This window comes from Oreochromis aureus, linkage group 3, assembly GCF_013358895.1.
Source record: "Oreochromis aureus strain Israel breed Guangdong linkage group 3, ZZ_aureus, whole genome shotgun sequence".
In the NCBI taxonomy this organism is placed as follows: Eukaryota; Metazoa; Chordata; class Actinopteri; order Cichliformes; family Cichlidae; genus Oreochromis; species Oreochromis aureus.
Window position 1 is genome coordinate 4,177,618 of NC_052944.1, and position 20,539 is coordinate 4,198,156.

Here is a 20,539-nt window from a genome sequence, read left to right on the forward strand (position 1 = left end):
CACATGATCCTCGTTTGAACTCGCCGACCTGGATAGACTCCATAGGAGTGCCCAGGGGAGTTCCTAATGAGTACAAGCTGGTAAGTCAGGTAGCTGTAGGATTGGAGAGTATATTTCTTTGGGTAACGCCTAATAGAAATGTTGGCCGCATTATGTTCATTACAACCTGCTGAGACTCTCTAACCAAACCAGGGACGCCATGATGGGGTTCGCAGAACAATTGGGTCCGAGTTCACTGACGGGAGAGCACAATCGAATTGTCTAAAACCACGCATGAGCACTCAGGTATCGAAAATCTGCTGGCGTCCTGGATGACATCTGTGTTTGGACAGTGGAAAGGTGTGGCTACGTCAGTGATGTTTTCTTTGACTGTATTTTTGGGAATACTGGTCATCGCTAGTTGTTGTATCATTCCTTGTGTCAGAGGATTGTTGGTAAAGATAATGGCAAGGGTTGCGAACCCTGGCTGGGTTGAGGGCATCTATTAGATGAACTAAGAACCCATAGAGTGGGGCAGGGAGTGATACAACATAAGGTGTGGTGACATTCCTTGTTGGAATGTCAGAAGAGGAAATGTGGGGATTCAGAAATTTTTTATACAGCATTGTTTATCAGTAATATTGTTTACAGGGTTCATATTGCATTGAATATGTTTGTCATCACATTCATTCTATTCACAGGTTTAGTTCATTTTATACACATTGCATATCTGTGCTTGTTTAGAGTTGATGTTCTATCCAAGAGGGTTTTAAGCTTCACTGGTGAGAGTGTCCAGGTGATACATGTTGAGGGAAGATGAGAACATAGCAGGTTAATTGCATGCACGCTTACAATACACATAAATCTAGTAGCAGGCCTGAGCGAGGGCCCAAGTGTCTTCTGCTTCTTATTTGAGACCTGCGCCAATTCAGTTTACTTAGTGATTGATGACGAGGGTCCATTCCACTAGATTTCCACTAGAGAGGGACCCAGGAAAGGAGCAGAGACCACTTAAGCATGAAGTGTTTTCAAGTGGGAGCTGGCATTTTATTACTGGACCACCTAGATGACATGAGGTTGTTGTCTGATTTGCTGAGTCAGGGGACGGCTGGAGAGGGTCAGAGCGAAGGCGGTGGACCTGGGAATGGTGGTTTCGGGGCCCATGATGCCATTAATGGATCCAGAGGTGACAGAGTGGGTTGAAGAGTGACACAAGAAAATGGTGTAGTGACGTCTCGGGAAGAGACGTCAAAAGAGGGAATTGTGGAATTACAGGGATTATTTCACATAACCATCATCTTTATCATTGCATTAATTATTATTTCATCCAAGCATTTATTGAAGTTGCTGGCATTATGTTATAATTTGTATTACAGGTGTTATCATAATCACATATTAACATGTTTATTACAGGTGCAGTTATAACCACTTAAATCGTTGAGTTAAATCTATAATCTTAAAAGCTTATATGCTGAGTATATTATTACAGTAAAATAGTAGCTGAGCAAAGGCCTGAATGTATTCAGCTTCTTGTTGCATTTGAGTTTGCCTAGCAACAGGTGACAGAAGATGGGCCAAAGAGGAGGACAAGTCCATGGGGACCTCATCACCATATTTGGAAAAGGATGCCAGAAAGGGGAACTTCTGTCTCTGTAGTTATCTCTTAAAATTGATCAGTGTCTGTAGAAGAGGCAAATAATGTTCTTAAGATGCAAATTATGTGCTTGTAAACACATGAGGGGGCGTCATAATACCCTGATGTTATAAAAGCAATCTGAAGTGTATTTTTGGGTGGGGATTTACAACTGATGGTTTCCAGTTTACATCTCCCCACGCTGCGTGTATTCATTAAAATCAATTGTTTGATCGACCTTTTCTGGACCATCATTGTTTTACTCTCGTCCTCAATTTCGGACCCGCAACACTGATCAATGATCAGCTGATCGGCTTTTCTCTGTTTCTTTATCGCCCACTTTGCGCCAGAAAGAGGAAACCAGCGGTATTAGTATCAGGTATAGTATCAGCTGATGTTTGCTGGAGCCACAGCTGTAAAGCTGCTGGTCATGATATCGGTTTGGTTATGTGGTGAGAGGGAAACATGAAGATGAAACCAGGAGATGTCCTTACTGAATCATCAGAGCTGAACAGGTGATGGAGAAACAGGTTTACCTTTTAGGTGACATGAATGAGTTGAAGGGAAGTTATGAACTGTTTCTGAGAGACAAATAACACCAGGATCCTTTTCTAAGTAGCTGACAGCTGGTAACTGTGCAGGGGCGGGTCTAGCAAAGTTCTTTGAAAATGAAAATACGATTTTATCTCCCTTCCAGTCTGGTTTTAGGAAACTGCACAGTACTGGAACTGCTTCGATAAAAGTTCTCAAAGACATCTATGAAGCGCTGGATGCAAAGAACTACTGTGCAGCTCTTTTTATTGATCTATCAAAAGCCTTTGACACTGTCGACCACAACAAAAAATCTTCTGGCACAACTTCACCTACTTCCAAGTTGCGTGGAGAGGATGAGGATCTAACAGCACAGGAACTCCAGCAACACTCAGTAGCAGCTGCTCCCAGTCCCTTGGTTTATGAGCTGAGCTGCTGACCACAGCATTTTATGTCATAGATTACTGGAAATAGGCCTTTCAGACCGAGCAGCTGGCTGGTTCTCTAATGTTCTTTTGGACATCAGCAGTGCGTTCAGCTCAATGGTCTCTCTTCCAGCTTTTTAAATGTCACTAAACGAGTGCACAGAGTTCTGTCCTGGGCTACTTATGTCAACGGTGTGGCACAAAATCTAGATGCATCTGTTCATTTTATACCATCAACATAGTTTTCAAACCATTACAGCAGCTGTTGATAGTATTCAGTCTCAGCTGGCTCAGACTGGCTTTAAATGTAGAAAAAACCAAAGTCATGTTGTTCACAAACAGAAAGAGGGTCCGGCTTTATTTCCTTCTCCTGTATCTGCTCAAAGTATTTCTATTGAAACTGTGGCCTCGTACACGTACCTCGGTATTGTGACTGATGACAGTCGTTCCTATAAGCCACACATTGAACATCTAATAAAGACACTGAGGCTGAAGTTGGGCTTCTCTTCCAGGAACAGATCATGTTTCACAGGAAAAAGCTTGTTGCTGCCACCTTTTTTTACCTGCCCTGGATTACAGTGACATGATTTATATGAATGACTCTGCTCGCTCTCTTCATCTGTTGGAGTTTGTCCATCATGGGGCATTAAGATTTATAACTGTCTGTAAACCTTTAACACACCACTGTGCTCTGTGTTCTCTGGTTAACTGGTCCTCATTGGTCTTACACAGGATGGTCCATTAGTATCATTTTATCTATAAATCTGTTTCTGGTTTACTGCCTCCTATTTATCAGAGTACATGTCAGGCAAACAGTTTAGTGACAGCCTGCAGTCTCAGGACATCATTACATTCACTGTTCCATCAGTTCATGCAGAGCTTGGGAAGAAGGCGTTCTCCTTTTCTGCTCCAACTTCATGGAAAACAGAACCGAAGGATTTAAGGCTCTCAGTTGATTTCACTTGCAGACTTCAAAAGACGTACACATGTTTTTGTGAAACCATCTCTGGGAGCTTGTTCTCGTTTTTAATATGACTGAGTACATTACACAAACTTTTCTTTTATTGTTGTAATTATTATATGTTTGTCTGGAACAGGTCTCTCTTGTAAATGAGACATTGAGTCTCAATGAGCCGACCTGTATAAATAAAGCTCCAATTACAAAGTCCTTTGTTTAAAAGTTCCTTCAGCTGCCAGTGGGACGTGCTGTGGCTCTATCGGTTGCTGAGCCTTTATATTGTTAGTTAGAAACTACAAATATAATGGCTCACTGTAGTTCAGAATCAGAGAAACTTTATTAATCCAGGAGGGAAACTAAGTTGTCATAGCAGCAAATATCCAAGAAACAACAAGCACTCATATAAAGTGAGTGTAGAAACAGAGTTATGATAGATAAATATTCAGAGAAATAGAGAAATACAGAAATATAGGTATAAATATACATACCAGTATAAAAGGATAAGTATGTGTGCAAATATATTGTGGTGTACAAAGTGACAGGCTGCATTGAGGTGTGATTATTTCTGTTCCACATGTGTGGATCTGACCCAAGTGGATGAATTGAAGAGTCTGAAGGCAGCAGAAGGAACAATCTCCTGTAACGTTCCCTCAGACAGCGGGGTTGAAGGAACCGGCTGCTGAAACTGCTGTGCAGATTGTCCAGTGTATCATGGAGGGGTGAGAGTCATTGTCCATGATTGACAGCAGTGTGTCACAGATCACCTCCTCCAGGGTGGAGAGCTTCATGCCAACAACAGACTGATAAAACATAGAGAGCAGCTGCTGCATATGTTGAAGGACCTCCCTGAGTGTGGCTGTAGCTCAGGTTGTAGAGCGGGTCATCTACTCACCGGAAGGTTGGTGGTTTCATCCCAGGCTCCTCCAGTCTACATGCCAAATATCCTTGGGCAAGATACTAACCCCATGTTGCCCTCCGATGCATCCATCAGAGTGTGAATGCGAGTGAATGTTAGATAGAAGCACTAAAAACCTTCGATAAAGTGCTTGTGTGAATGGGTACGATTGGGTGAATGCACAAATTGTATAGAGCGCTTTGAGTGCTCAATGAGAGTAGAAAAGCACTATATAAGAACCAGTCCATTTACCATTTACCATCTGAGCCTTCGTAGAAAGTAAAGCTGGCTCAGACCCTTTTTGTAGGCAGCGTCCATGTTGGCAGACCACTCCAGCTTGTGATCCAGATGAACTCCCAGATACTTAAAGGATGTGACAGAGGAGGGATCTGTTTCTGCCAAAGTCCACCACCAGCACCTTTGTTTTGGCCACATTCAGTTTCAGGTGATTCTCCTCACACCACCTCACGAACCGACCAATCACTCCTCTGTACTCCTCTTCCCTTCCCATTCCCTCTTTAATCCAGGATCTCAACCAGTTTGTTATGTTCTCTCTTATAACTTAACTGGTAAAGTAACAACACCTTTTTGGTTGTTAGTAACTTACTTTATTAACCATGTTGTGGAAAGGCACAGGCATATCAATGCGCACATACACCACACTTGGTGTTCTCTACTTTACCACAAAAATATAAACTGATTTTACTAAATACATAACAGTTCCTCCCATCCAGCTTTGATGAACACATTAAGTATCAAACAATCGAGATATTTCCAGGTAAATGCTGTAACCCAATAATTGTACTTAAACTGAAATATGACACCTACTCAGTGATTTACAACATAGAGGTAGGTTGTTTCCTCTTAAACATTTTAACTGCTTTCCTAACAAAATGAACTGGAAACCTATAAGTTCAGTCTCTGAGGTGCTCTGCGATTTCTCTCAGGGTAACGTCTGCCTGTTTGGTCAGAGTCCGTAGTGTTCGGTGTCGAAGGTTCAGGTGTTTGAGCTTTGGTGGTTTCACGTAAACCCTGAACCTCAGGTGGTGAAGCGAAGGCAAACTCTTCTGAATCTTGAGATGTAGATGTGCTCTCAGGTTGCTCTGGAACGATGTGACATTCTGCATCTAAAATCTGATCAACATGTCTACGCCAGACTAATTTGGCTCCAACATTTATGGTGTATATCAGTCCGGTCCGTGAACGAATCATGCCAGACTGCCATTTCCAACTTGGGTCTCTGTAGTCTCTGGCGAGAACTTTTTGTCCAACATTGAAGAATCTGGTTTTGTTTCTTGTTGCTTCCACCATGGAAGACTGTTTATCTTGGACATCCTTGCGAATGTCTGGTTTCAGCAAATCTAGACATAATCTCAGATTCCATCCCATGAAGAGCATTGCAGGTGTGTGTCCAGTTGTTGCATGAGTGGTGTTCCTGTAAGCCAGTAAGAAATTGTCAATTTTCTGTTGTACCGGCTTCCCCTCTGTGCGACTGGCTTTCATTGACCGCTTGAAGGACTGGATGAACCGTTTAGCTTGTCTATCTGTTGCAGGATGATGGTGAGCTGAAGTGATATGTCGTATGCCGTTACTCCCAAGGAAACACTGGAACTCCTCTACAGTAAACTGACGACCATTGTCACTTACGAGCTGTTGTAGTGGACCTGTGCGTGCAAATGGTGACCAAAGACCATTGATCGTGCTGGCAGCTGTTGCTTGCTTTACGGGGAAGATCTATGGCCACTTTGAGTGGGCATCAACCACAACCAGGAACATTTGGTCCATAAATGGGCCAGCATAGTCTATATGAATGCGTTGCCATGGAGCGGATGGCCACTCCCACGCATGTACAGGTGCTGTTTGAGGCTGGTGCAGCGTCTGCTGACAACCAATGCAGGATTTAGCCATATTCTCTATTTCACAATCAGTGCCTGGCCACCAAACATAACTTCTAGCAAGAGTTTTCATCCAGTACCTTTGTACGTAGTTTGGGTGGCAGGATAACACAAGTTCCCTACATGACACATCCTTGGCAAACAGATAGTTGGTCTTTGCTGGTGGAGTACGCAGAGAACTGAGTGTCACTACAGGACGGCCAACCATTCACAGTAAGATCGTATACTTTGGACAAGATTTCTCTTTTCACCTGAGCACTTGTGACAGGTAGGGGTTCCATTTGTGTAACATGAAACACAGTAGCTGGATCAGTCATTTCTTCGGTGGGTTGCATGTGTGGAAGACGTGAAAGTCCATCTGCATTTCCATGTAGCTTTGTCCCTTTGAACTCAATGGTGTAGGTGTGTGCATCCAGGAACAAAGCCCATCGCTGCAAGCGTACGCAAGCCATGGTTGGAATACCTTTCTGAGGGTTAAAGATGGAAACCAGCGGTCGGTGGTCTGTGATCAGGGTGAAGTGTCGTCCATATAAATATTGATTAAACTTCTTCACTCCCCACACTAGACTGAGTGCTTCTCTGTCTATCTGCGTATAGTTGCTCTCGGCTGCATTTAGGGACCTTGAGGCAAAGGCAACTAGTCGTTCTGATCTATCAGGCATTTTGTGAGACTGCACGGCACCCATGCCATATGGTGAGGCATCACAGGCGAGGCGAAGTGGTAGATTGGGGTCAAAGTGTGTCAGAACCTCCTCTGATGTAATGAGCTGCTTAACGCCATTAAATGCCTCTTCACAGTTTTTTTTCCATTTCCATTTGACATTTTGTTGCAGCAGAGAGTTCAGCGGGTGCAGGACTGTTGAAGGGTTTGGTAGAAACTTGTGGTAATAATTACTTAAGCCCAAGAAGGAGCGTAGATAATAATAATAATAATAAATAAATAATAATAAAAATAATAATGGATTGGCTTTTATATAGCGCTTTTCAAGGCACCCAAAGCGCTTTATAATGCCATTATTCATTCACGCTCACATTCATACACTGGTGGAGGTAAGCTACGGTTGTAGCCACAGCTGCCCTGGGGCAGACTGACATATCGCGCCACTGGCCCCTCTGGCCAACACCAGTAGGGGGTAAAGTGTCTTGCCCAAGGACACAACGACCAGGACAGAGAAGCCGGGGATCGAACCAGCGACCTTCCGGTTACAGGTGCACTTCCCAACTCCCTGAGCCATGACTCACATTTTTAGGGTCTGGTGCCTTCAACTTTGTCCTTGGTTTTGTGGAGCCCATGGGCCCGTTCTTCGTACCTCGCTAAGTAAGTTAGCCGGATTTGAATGTTGACGATTTCGCGTGATCTTGGATCGTTCGGTTCTCCAAGCTCATCTGGGACTTGCTGTCATAGCAACAGAGCCGTGGCGTAAACCTGCTCGGGAGCAGGTTTACTTTATGTAAACAGGATTAGATCGCGCCACTCAGGTATGTCCGCTGCAGTTATATGAAAGCAAGAGCGATATGTCGCCACTGTTTTTCCATAAATAAATATTATCAATGTAACTAAAGATAATGCAGTATTTGATTCTTTCATTGATTTCATACAGATACATACAGGTCATTTCCTAAAAAAGGAAATGTACTATTAATCATTCTATTACATGTAGTAGATCATGTCAGATGTAATTCATATTTTAGAGTAGTAATAGTAAATTACTACGTGCAATCAAGATGAGAGACCACGACTATAAAAGCGAAGGTGGATTTGGGAAGTCTGTCGCAGCCATGTCCTGTCCGCTTTGTACGCGAGCAAGGAAGGTGCAAGATTGATAAGGAGAGTTTACAGAATTTAGCATATATTGCGGGATAGACGGGATCCTTTAGCTCAGCGCGACGGTGTGCTCATAGAGAGATATCGATTCTCCCGTGAGGGTATTATTTACTTTCTTCTCTCTCTCTCTCTCTCTCTCTCTCTCTCTCAATATATATATATATATATATATATATATATATATATATATATATGTACTTACTGTACTGTATATACTTACTCCCGACTTACTGTGCATGCTTCAGTCACCCTTGCATGGGAACAGGTAAAAGTGATGGAGTGTTATGTCAAACTACACACAAAAAAACCCACAATGTCAATAAATGTCACAGTACAAAAAGGGGTGTGACGAGGGGGTGCAGGACCACCACCTGTCTTTATTTGCTCTGCCCTTTTCTTGGTTGCTGTTATAAACAAACAAACAGATTATTCCAGGGTCTCTTGTCATAGACTAAAAGCAATATAAGTGATAAATATTACCATTCTGTAGAATATTCTTATATTTCACTTTTACTTTTTCCCATGTTCTAGTGGGTCCTGTTGTGGCTCTAATGTGAAAGAGGATATAATGTAATATAATATAATGTGGTATAATATAATATCACATGATATAATGTAATATCATGGATCACTTACGAGTTTAATTTGTCAGCAACTTTCTGCCAGCCCTCTCTCCTTGCTTTTGCAGCCTTTGCAGTGTTCCCCTGCGTTTTAATTAAACTCTGAAACTCCTGATATCCCTCAATCAAGAGTTCTTGCTCTGCTGCCGTGAAATACTGAGCGCGCTCCTTCGACATCTTCGCCGACCAATCACAGAGTTGCCGATCAATGTTTCTACTATCGATGCGTAGCCCCTTTTAAGCCACCCAGTGATCTCAGATTACTTCATCCAGCTATACTAATCGTCAACAACAGGTGTGTTCGGAGAACCGGATTAGCGAGCTCAAAGTTAGCGCGATGATTTGATCTTGGATGTAGTAAGCGAGGTACGAAGAACGGGCCCCTTGTCTGTCGCTCTTGTGTCCACAATACTCAATGGCATCCTTGAAGAACTCACATTTGTTTTTGTTTGCTCTCAATCCATATTTTTCTAGCCTGGCCAGGACTGCTGTTAGGTTAGCCAGATGAGTCTCCTCATCAACACCAGTGACAATTATGTCTTCCAGAAAACACTGTGTTCCTGGAATGCCTTGTAGGACCTGATCCATGGCACGTTGCCATACTGCTGGGACACTGGCGATACCAAAAACCAGTCTGTTGTACTGATATAGGCCTTTGTGAGTGTTTATCACCAGATATTTCGTGGATGTCTCTTCTACTTCCAACTGGAGATAAGCCTGGGCAAGGTCAATTTTTGAAAAGTGTTTGCCACCTGCGACTGCTGTGAATATGTCTTCTATCCGTGGAAGTGGGTACTGATCTACGCGGAGAACTGGGTTCACTGAAACCTTAAAATCACCACAGATCTGCACACAGTCACTTCCTTTCTTGCTTATTGACACTAATGGTGTAGCCCAACCTGACCATTTCACCTTGGTGAGTATTCCTTGCTCTTCCAAGCGCTGGAGCTCTGCTTCGACTTTGGGGCGTAAAGCATAAGGTACAGGTTCCTTGTGAAATCTTGGTTTTGCATTGTCCTCCAGTATGATCTGTGCTTTAATATTTTTCAGGGTGCTGATTCCATCTTTGAACACCTGGGCATGGTTATTAAGTATCTGTTTCAGTCTTTCATCCACAGAATGTGCACTCTGGCCTCGTTCCAGTCTCATTGACTTCATTTCTTTCCAGTTGAGGTGGATGTGTTTCAACCAGTCACACCCAAATAATGGCACACCTCCATCTTTCAGAACATAAAGTTCCAGGTTGCATTTCTTTTTCTCATATTCCACTTTCACTTTTAGTTTTCCCGGAGGAGTTATTCTTTCACCTGTGTACGTTTTCAGTTTCACTGAGGTGTGTTTCAGTTTCAGATTGTGGAATTTGTCTCTGTAACCTTCATATGAGATCAGTGAGAGGGCAGACCCAGTGTCCAGTTCCATCTGTAACTCAACCTCTTGTATTTTTGGTGTGAGCCATATTGCATCATTATCTTTCTCTTGCATTGTGTACAGCTCCAGGCATGCCAAATCCTCCTGAGAATCATTTGAGTCTTTCTCAGTTACTTCATGCAGCTTTCTGTCTCTTTTCCACATTTAGTTTTTTTTTTAGGCTCCGCAACAAGTATGTTTTCGCTCCCATCACACTCAGTAACACAGCAACTTTCCTCTCATCCTCTGCCTTGTTAGCCAGACAATATTGTTTAGCTCTCTCCACATATGTTGTTCAATCCTCTGTGCCATTTTCAAAAACATCCATTTGTCCAACGCCTCCTGACATTTTCTCAGTATTTTCACAAGTATCCTTCACTTAGAAGAATTGATGTTACTCACATCCTCTCTGCAGCGCACTAGCCAGGCGGGTGAGTTAGCATCCACACGGATGATTAGTTGTTTTTGCCGTTGTTTAACCTTTTTCGTGTCTTTTGGCCACATTCACAAGGATTTCCCCCTCCTGTCGTCCAGTGCACATCGGGGATCCGTTTTAATCCTCGTCACCAGTCTGTTATGTTCTCTCTTATAACTTCACTGGTAAAGTAACAACACCTGTTTGGTTGTTAGTAACTTACTTTATTAACCATGTTGTGGAAAGGCACAGGCATATCAATGCGCACAAACACCACACTTGGTATTCTCTACTTTACACAGAAAGTAGTACCACAAAAATAAAAACTGATTTTACTAAATACATAACACAGTTTCTTTTTAAGGAAGTCAACAGCTTTCAGTCCATTTTTAGTGTATTGGATCAAATGTTTCTTTTTCATGTAGTGAGGTTTATTTCTCCAGATAAAATTAAAGTTTATTTGATTAATAGCTTTTGTTCATTTATTTGGATTGACGTTAGTGTGCGTTGGATTGATACATCTTGGTAAACTTTCCATTTTTGTTAGATAAATTCTCCTTAAATTGATAAATTGCTCTAAAGCTGTCATGTTGTGCTGTGTGCAGGCAGGCAGAAGTGGTGGACCCAAAATACAGGACTCTTGGAGATGGGATTTAAACTGAAAACGCAGCTTTATTGCTGGACAAACTCCTCATAAGATAAAACTCACAAAAAGTAATGCAAAAACAAGACGCTGAGGACGGGACATAACAAACACAGCAAGTTGAGGGTACAACGCGACAGAGAGCAGAGGAAAACACAGAGCCTATATACACAGAAAAGTAATCAGGGAAAGAAACAGGAGGGAGACAATAAAACAGGAAACAAGAAACAGACGCAGACTTGACACTGACCCTATACTAAACACGAGACACAACCTAACAACTAATCCCTCACTAAGAATAACAGAAACATAGAATACCAATAAACAAAGCATAACAAAAGCATCAGGATACAAACCATAATACAAAGTAATAGAAGAACTGAAAATGCTGGGTCAAAATGACCCAGAACCGTGACAAAAGCCCAGAGTTCAGTTTGGTCTTGAGTTCTTTTTGTTTCTTCTCCACGTTCAACAACCGATTTACTTTTTGGTCCTCTGTGAGATGAATTTCCAAATATCTTTTTCTGATTTAACAGGAATGTCAGGCTATGACCTGACATTTTTTAGCGAACAAAGCGGCGTGGCTGATGTGGAGTGAAGCCACGGTAATGACAACGTGTACAACCATTGGAGATGTGAACAAGACAGACGGAACAACTGACGGAAAAAGTGTGGACTTTATACCAGTTTTTAAATTGTGTTGATAGGCCACGTGAAACCAGAGTTATGATAAAAATATCTGCAATGTTTGGTTTTCTTCCTGAATACTATCGTTGTTTATATTTACTGCGGGAAGAAACGGTAAAAACTGTGTTTTATAAGGAAAGCACTCTCCGCCTGTGAGCAAAAACAGCCCCCCTCCCAACTCCCCTCCCTATTGGTCGAAAAATGTACCATGTCAACCAATCAAAAAATGATATGGCAACATGGCATTTAGTTATTTAGGAAGGAGGACGTTTTAGCAGTGACGGCGGTGTTTTGAGATGTGAGAGGTTTCGACGTTTAGCGCAAATCTTGTGTAGTTAGTGTGTAGTTAGTGTGTAGTGTAGTCAATAGTTTTGTTGTGTGTGTCAGAACAATGAGGCGACTGCTGAATGTTACAGGTGTTACAGCAGTGATACATCTCCTGTTGTCAGGCCTGCAGGTATCAGGCTGTTGTTCTCCTTTATCTCATAGTGGACAGAAATTATTTTTTGCAGGGGCACAAATAATTTGTGTGGCATCAGATTTGATGCAGAACAGCTGATTATATATAAATAATCCAATAAAACCTACAAACTCTTCTGTTGACAAGCTGTTGTGGCTCCTCCAACCAACGGGCGCAGCAGGCTAAACATGAGGACGCTGATGACGACAACAATAAACACATGAGATGCACTTCTGCACTATTTGCTCCTTGAATTCCACATGTTACTGTCCACTATACAAATCAGCACATCAAACTATTAAACAAATGCACAGACTGCACAAACACAATGACTGCAACTCACAAAGAATTACACCAATTACTACACCAAACTACAACATCGGCCTATGGCATCAATTAGTGCATAAAACATACATCAAGTTACAAAAATGCATCAAAATGACTCAAGCTGGGGTCAACAGGTTTCCCCTCGTGCTCACCCTACCTTTCTGCTCATCAGGTGTGGTGAACAGGTGAGTGCAACCACATTTATCACCTAACACGCCCACGAGTCACGCCCCACACCCGTGCACCAATACAAGGTGTGCATTTAAACCAGCCCTCTTAATCCAAAACAAAAAGGAACAACTCATATGGCTCCTACACTTGTGCTAAAGAACTCAGTCCTATATTTTAGGTTATTCTGAATAAATCGTTCATGTCCTCTCTTTGGAAAGAACCTGTTGTGGTTCCTGGTCCTAAATCTAGTCGTCCAAAAGTTCTAAACGACTTCAGGCCTGCTGCCCTCACCTCAGTCTTTGAAAACATCATCAGAAATGTGATTATGGAAGACACTGAACTTCAGCTTGATTCAATGCAGATTGCACATAAGCCTAATAGAGGAGTGGAGGACGCACTTTTGATTCTACTTCACCTGATTGTCAAACATGTAGAGAGTAAACGACTTCAGTTCATCGATTTCTCTGCTGCTTTCAATAACACAGCCCCAGATTTGAATCAAAAGACTTTTAGAACAGTTTGAAATCCGGACAAACCTGAGCAAGTGCAGTCATTTAAATATATTGCGGCAATTGAGTGTGTTTTATCATGAGAATGATGCAGGACAAAGTCTTATAAAAGCAGCTTTGTCCCTGCTGTGGTCACTAAACTTAATAACTAATAACTGTTTTTCTGATTTGATTCATCTTGTCTAATTTCCAAATATGTGTCTGTCGGGTTTAAATCGATGTGTGTGTTTGTGAAGGGATGACAAATGCTATTATTTTTCTGTAAAGCAAATTTACCAAAAAGTAAAGTAACCTTGATATGTCAGGATGTCGATGTCCCACCCACAAACGTCATCCAGCCCTGAAACACTGGTACTGTTCAAGCCAGCATTGCTGTCCACACGTCCATCAGAGTGTTAGAGGTGGCTGTCACAGATGTTGCAGTCTGCTCTCTGTTTCCATGAAACAACCACACTTGAAATGATCATTAAAGCTACCTGTACTAAAGGAAGCTGAGAACATGGCAGATGTGGGACTGACTGTGATCAGACTGTGACGATTGTTCTTGAGCAGATCTACAGGTCAGCTGTTCCACATCATGTTTCTAGGATGGAGCCGTTTGGAATAACACCGCCCTCTGCTGGACAGATATCGTGTTGTCCCTGAGTCCTTCTGATCCTCAGCACTTTCTATCAGGAGACAACGCACCCAGGTCCCATTTGACGTTGTTCACTTGATGTTCTGAAGCCCAGTACGAACCTTAACACGGCTCCATGTGGACATATTAGATTAACTGTTTTTTAAGACCAGTTTTTTCAATTACACGATGGTGTGATTTTTATTTTGTGCTTTTAGTGCAGAGAGAGTCTCTGTGGAGGCTGGATGTTCTCCCCGTGTTTGTGTGGGTCCTCTCAGGGGACTCTGGCTTCCTCCCACAGTTCACAGACATTCAGGTAGTGGGGTTAGGTTAACTGGTGAATAAGTGTGAGCGTGAACGGTCATCTGTCTCCTCAGCCTGTGTTAGCTGGGATCCACTCCAGCTCCTACATGCCCGTCAGGCACCATCCTCATACCTGTTCTGGTAAATCCAATCCTGGAAGACACAGCTCACCTGGAATCTGTGTTCATCTTATAAAATGTTACATTTCATTAGAAGTTGGTTGTATTCCAGTTTTATGTTGCAGTTTTCACTTTTGAAGGGAAGGTTAGTCCAGCTCAGTCAGAGGCTGAATGCTCTCTTTCAGTACGTTGTTGTATTAAACGATGACTCAGCAGACCACACATTGTAGCCATGTTAAAAATCATGCAACAGACCCTTGGTCACGATGTCATTGTGGGGATGTCTAAAGGCTGGGTTCCTTCTAATAACCGTAACAAGTGTTTATGGCGCTCCTTGTGATGCTGGGTAAAAGTTCAGCCTCTGAAGACCTCGACGTGTTTGAAGTTATCGACAGGGTGCAAGGTCCACTTCAAAGGTGTTGTATGTTCTATGTTGGTCAGGTTAATCAAAATGGAAACTGTTGAACGTTTCAGAAGTTTACTTATTAACCAACAGGGTCCAGCACTAAACATCGCAAAGCCTTTAGTTTTTGGAGAGAGGATGCTGCCATCAAATTCAAAATGGGCTAATATTTTTCTTTAAATGTTTCATTTTCTCACTTTATTTAAAATACTGGTTTATAGGATTTGCAAATGATTGCATTCTGTTCTTAATCATATTTAACACAGCGGATCAAATGTAGGGAAGTGGGTGTTATTTGTGGGATACATTTAGGAAATGTAAAACTTTTGATGTTAATGTTGTTTATTTGCAGGGTTTAAAAATAAATGTGTTTACTGTTTGAAACTCATACTTGGCCTTCTACTCTTCATGGCTACTTAACCAAGCTAACAGGGTGGACAGTCTGAGGAGCTGGGAAAGAAAAGTGTCTGAACTGCTTTAAGTTTCTTGAAGACGTTTTATCCAAGAAGTTTCTTCAGTTCTGAGAGCGACTGGTGGAGAATCCCAAGTTTAGGTCTCGTGGGAGTGTCCCCCTAAGAGGGTCATGGACTCCCTATTGATCCTCTGCCTAATCACACGAGCCAAGGTGTGAAAACGGGTGTAGGTCACAATCAGCCAAGGTTTCAGGTGAACCCACTGTGAAACCTAGCCCCGCCCTATCATGTGGCTTACTGAGGTCAGAAGGCCCAGGATGTGAGTGGGCAACAGTAGACAGTTCAATTACAATTAAATGATATTCTGATGTTAGCCTTCTGTTTTTATTTCTATGAACATTTTACCTCAGTGAACTTTAATGCATTAGAAAGCATGTATTCAATATCAGGTATGGGTGCTGCATTGAAGAACCTTTTAAATGCAGCAGAGAGAAGTCTAACATGTTTGCAATAATGGGAAATGTCCAAACACTTCTTTGGTTTCTAAAAGTAAACTTGAGGCACCTTTAGTTTTAAAAACAATCAGAATTCTTGCAATTTCAGTGAAATGAAATAAAAACGTGATGTCCCAGTTGTTTCTATGAAGTGGATCATATACTATAATTGGATTTACGATGTTACGCCTGCAGTATATCATTTTAAAAACTCACATGTACAACACTCCTGTAACTTTGAACACAGGCAAAGACAGAAAACTCTTGCGTATTGGCACTGCAGCACCTTAAAAAGCCACCGAGTGCACTAGACCACAGACTTCAAATGTTTAGGTCACTGCAGTAGGAACGTAAGGGGGATGAACCATGACAGTTTAAAACTTGGACGTTTGCATTTCACCATGACACTCTTGGCCTTTTATGCAATGAAAATAAAGATAATGTCTCCTCCATATCTCGTCTCGTCAAAAGCTGCAGACCACTCCAGCGTTTCATTCCTCCCACAAACTGAAACAAGAGCAGGAAACACAGTCGTGTGTTTGATTTTCTTCAACTGAGTATAACTAAGCTACAGAAAAATCACCCCATCCAAAGTTGTTGGTCAAACCCTTTTTGAGACAACCATGTTTAATGAAAAGGAAACAGAAGGAAATAACTGACTGGTTTGTCCCATAAGTCTGTTTTGTCTCATATATTCTCAATAAGCACTTCTGAAAGCTGTTAATTAAAGTTTTTTTATATGAGGTTCATACATGAATTAGCACTTCACACATCGGGAGTCCACTAGGATTATAGTGCCACCCACCCTGAAGTTAAGACTAAAACACACTAAAAATGTAGAAAGCCATCCATCCTCTTATCCAGTTCAGGGTTACGGGGGTTGCCGGAGTCTATCCCAGCTGCCAGAGTCAGAGGTCACCTGTCACACCTGTAGGTAATTCAGAATGAATGAACCCAATCCCACTAAAATGATGTCTTTGGACTGCAGGCGGCTGCCCGAGTACACAAAGAGGCCATGTAAACCATAGAGGAAGGCCCCAGCCAGATCATGGATTTAAACCCAGCACCTTGTTGTGAGGAAACAGTGCTAGCCATGCTTATTTAGAAATATCTTGTGCAAATGGGTGGCTGACAGCATCCATTTGCACAAATCTGCCATCAGATGTAGCGCGTGGATTCATCAGTACTCAGGCCATGTAAACAAATAAAGGTCTGGCTGGATTTGAAATATGAACCAACTTCAACCATCACAAAGGTTCGAGTTCTGACTTTTCAGTCATTTGCACCCATAAGAATTTCAGTGCATATAAGCAAATAAGTTTGAATATTCAGTAGACCTCAATTATTGATTTCAGTACAGTCATGTGTTACAGTTCTGTGTTATTAAAAATGTAATGTACTTACAGCGACTTGTTACTTTGGAATGCATTACACTGATTGTAACTAAGCTATAATAAATCACCCCATCCAAAGTTGTTACGAAGGAGGAAACTACCCATGGAGGTCAAACCCATTTTGAGACAACCATGTTTAATGAAAAGCTGCAACAGGAGGAAATAACTGACTGGTTTGTCCCATAAGTCTGTTTGGTCCCTTATATGCTGAATATGTACTTCTGAAAGCTGTTAATTTAAGCTTGTTTTATATGAGGTTCATATATGAATTAGCACTTCACACAATAGGAGTGTAGTGGGGTTATAGTGCCACCTAGTGAGGATCTAAAGTTAAGGCTAAAACACACTGACATTTAGAAGCCCATCCATCCTCTTCTACTCAACTTTTCCAGTTCAGGGTCACAGGGGTTGCTGGAGCCTATCCCAGCTGCCAGAGTGAGAGGTGGAGTACACCCTGCAAAGGTCACCAACCTGTCACACCTGTGGGTAACTAGGATTAATTTACCCAACCCCACTAACTGCAGGCAGCTGCCCAAATACTCAAAGAACCCATGCAAACCATAAAGGAAGGCCCAGCCAGGTCGTGGATGTAAACCCAGCACCTTGTTGTGAAGAAAGTGTTAGACATACTTAGAAATATAAGATCCGCCATCAGATGTAGTGCGTGGATTCATCAGTACTTGGGCCATGTAATCAAATAAAGGTCTGGCTGGCTTTGAAAATTTGAACCAACTCCAACCACCAAAGATTGGAGTTCTGACTTTTCAGTCATTTGCACCCATGAGAATTTCAGTGCATATTAGCAAATAAGTTTGAATATTCAGTAGACCTCAAGTATTTAAAAAAATAAATCTAAAACACTGCATGTAGCCAGCTCACCTAACGAGCCCATTGGCATTCCTCCAATTTTGTGTAAAACTGAACAAAAGTGGAATGAAAGCCAAAGCTTCACATTACGCCACCTGTAGTCATACATCACTGCATGATTAAGAGGAAAGTCACAGCACTCTGTTCAAAGAGAATAAGACAAAGACTAGGGGAAACACTCAGACTGTGCCAAATCCAGTCTTTATTCAGGAATCCAAAAATACCAACAAGGTTATGAACCGGTCCATGACAGTCCAGTGGTAAAGAGAATGAACATGCTTTGAAATACAAGGCTGAAATGGATGGTCTGCATTAAAGGTACATACAAAGCACAAGCACATCTTGAGTTTTCACAAAAGCTATGCACATCCTGTACTCCGTATCGACTAGGTTTGGTGGCTGTGAGCTCCTTTCAAAGCTGTGAAGATTAAAAACAGAAAGGCCAAATACACGTATACATCCAAGACAAGCCGGCTGGAGCCGCCCCCCACCCCCAAAAACCTGCAGGAGAGGGGAGGGGCCCACTATTAAAAAAAAACAAAAAACCCAAAAACAAACCCCACCCAGAGTAGTAAATGCACACTACCATAAAATAATGTAAGATTACTAATCTAAGACATTTAACCACTTGATGCAGACTTCATCCTGAGATGGCACAACTTGCTGAACACTTCAGGTTATACAGTCTTCTGCTGGCCCTTCTTCCCGATCAGAGATTTGTGGATGTGCGGGATCACGCCTGGAAAAAATAAATGTTATAACAGTTTATATACTTGAACGGTTAAGTTTTCATTTCAGTAACCACTTTCAGCTGCTCCCTTGTAACAGAGTTGCCACAACAGTGTTGATGTTACAGTTTTACACCAGATGCAACACAAAAGGGATTTGTGCCTCAACAAAATGTGTAAACCACTACAGTACGGGAGTATAAGACCATCACACAGTTCTCTGTAATGTTCGTACCTCCGCCTGCAATAGTGGCCTTGATAAGTGAATCCAGCTCTTCATCTCCTCTAATAGCCAGCTGCAAGTGGCGTGGGGTTATACGCTTTACTTTAAGGTCCTTTGATGCATTTCCTGCCAACTCTAGAACCTGAAAGAGACACAGCCTTTACAAAAAGATCAACACCTCAAGCAACGAAGTGCAAGATAAACGGAGCTTAGGGTCACCTCAGCAGTAAGGTATTCGAGAATAGCCGCGCTGTACACCGCCGCGGTGGCTCCTACTCTGCCGTGGCTCGTTGTTCTGGACTTGAGGTGTCTGTGGATACGGCCTACCGGGAACTGCGGGGATAATGACACGAGTGAACAGAAGCAAAGCCGTGCTGGCCGCTCGATGAGAGCCCGCCACCGACAAAGAACCACTGACTTTTGGCTAATAGCGCGTGCTTGCGCAACCGAGAAAATGAATGAAATTTGGGGACAAACCTGCAGTCCTGCTCTCTGAGAGCGCGAAATCGCTTTGGTCTTGGTCTTTCCAGAGTCTTTACCAGCTTTACCACCAGCCTGTAAAACACCAGTACTGTTAGTGTGCCTCCGCCGAAACGCGCCTTATTGTAGCTCAACATTAACTTAAGGTCCGCTTAATATTCGCTAGCCATGCTAGCGCTTCCCCAGTGAAGCCAGTGGGTATTTAGCATGCTAATCCACTACACCAGCCAATGCTAGCGGCCAACTGTTAACTAATAAAGAAAATGCAACGCTACCAAATTAAGATTTGTTTCAAACAAACTACCTAAACAGAGTGTGTCGTTATAATGTTTCGTTAATACGACATGTAATACGTACCATATTTAAAAACTTACAAAGAAACTCTGACTCCGCAGCCAAAATAATATCCTCCGTCTACACTGAATATCGACTGTTGTTTGAACTAGACCCCCTCCCCCCCACAGCGGGTCTTTATATACAACCATGGCTACCCGGATGACGGCAGTCACGTGATTACCGCTGCAGCTCTTCAGCCAATAAATGAGCTCTCTGTGCGGTTCCGTTCTAAGAGCTTATGGGTAATGTAGTTTATGTGGCGTATCCCTTTCCCATTTTATATCGAAATGAGTTAGCATTAGTTTTTCTTTCACATGTCATTAACTTTTAATTTACTATAGATAAAAGTCCCCACATACATTCATCTTCTTATCTGCTTATCCAGTTTAGGGTTTAGGCAGAAAGCTATCAAAGCTGATGGTAAAATTAAATAGCCCCATTTGGTAAAACCTCGCCTCTGTCAGTGCACCCCAGGGCAGCCGTGGCTACAATGTAGCTTGCCATCACCTGTTGTGAATGGGTGGATGACTGAATGTAGTGTAAAGCGCTTTGGGGTCCATAGGGACTAAGTAAAGCGCTATACAAATACAGGCCATTTACCATTTAGTTTAGTATATGAAGCACAGCAGAGTGCTCACCCCCGCCTCCCCCACATACCAATTTTCAGGGTCTTGCACGTTACCTCTTTTCTAAAAACACATATGTACTCGAGCAGAGGTCAGTGCAATAGCCTGGAAATCTAATTGCTCTGAGTATCATTTAACTCTAAGGTTGGGAAATTGC

At 42.3% G+C, this 20,539-nt stretch overlaps 1 protein-coding gene across 2 annotated transcripts; it reads right to left on the bottom strand.

Annotated features, from left to right (window-relative positions):
* Window positions 1-18,171: 18,171 nt before the first annotated feature.
* LOC116327810 (histone H2A.Z) lies at window positions 18,172-19,920 on the bottom strand. Of its 2 annotated transcripts, none has more exons than XM_039609200.1 (5): window positions 19,795-19,920; window positions 19,418-19,495; window positions 19,160-19,273; window positions 18,953-19,082; window positions 18,172-18,728 (listed from the first exon to the last, which is right to left on the bottom strand). In XM_039609200.1, the coding sequence occupies exons 1-5, from the start codon at window positions 19,903-19,905 to the stop codon at window positions 18,667-18,669; spliced, it is 495 nt and encodes a 164-aa protein (XP_039465134.1). In that variant the 5' UTR covers window positions 19,906-19,920; the 3' UTR covers window positions 18,172-18,666. The 2 variants fall into 2 exon arrangements, with proteins under 2 accessions (XP_039465134.1, XP_031605332.1); XM_031749472.2 differs by having other exon boundaries at window positions 19,778-19,919.
* Between the last annotated feature and the right edge of the window lie 619 nt (window positions 19,921-20,539).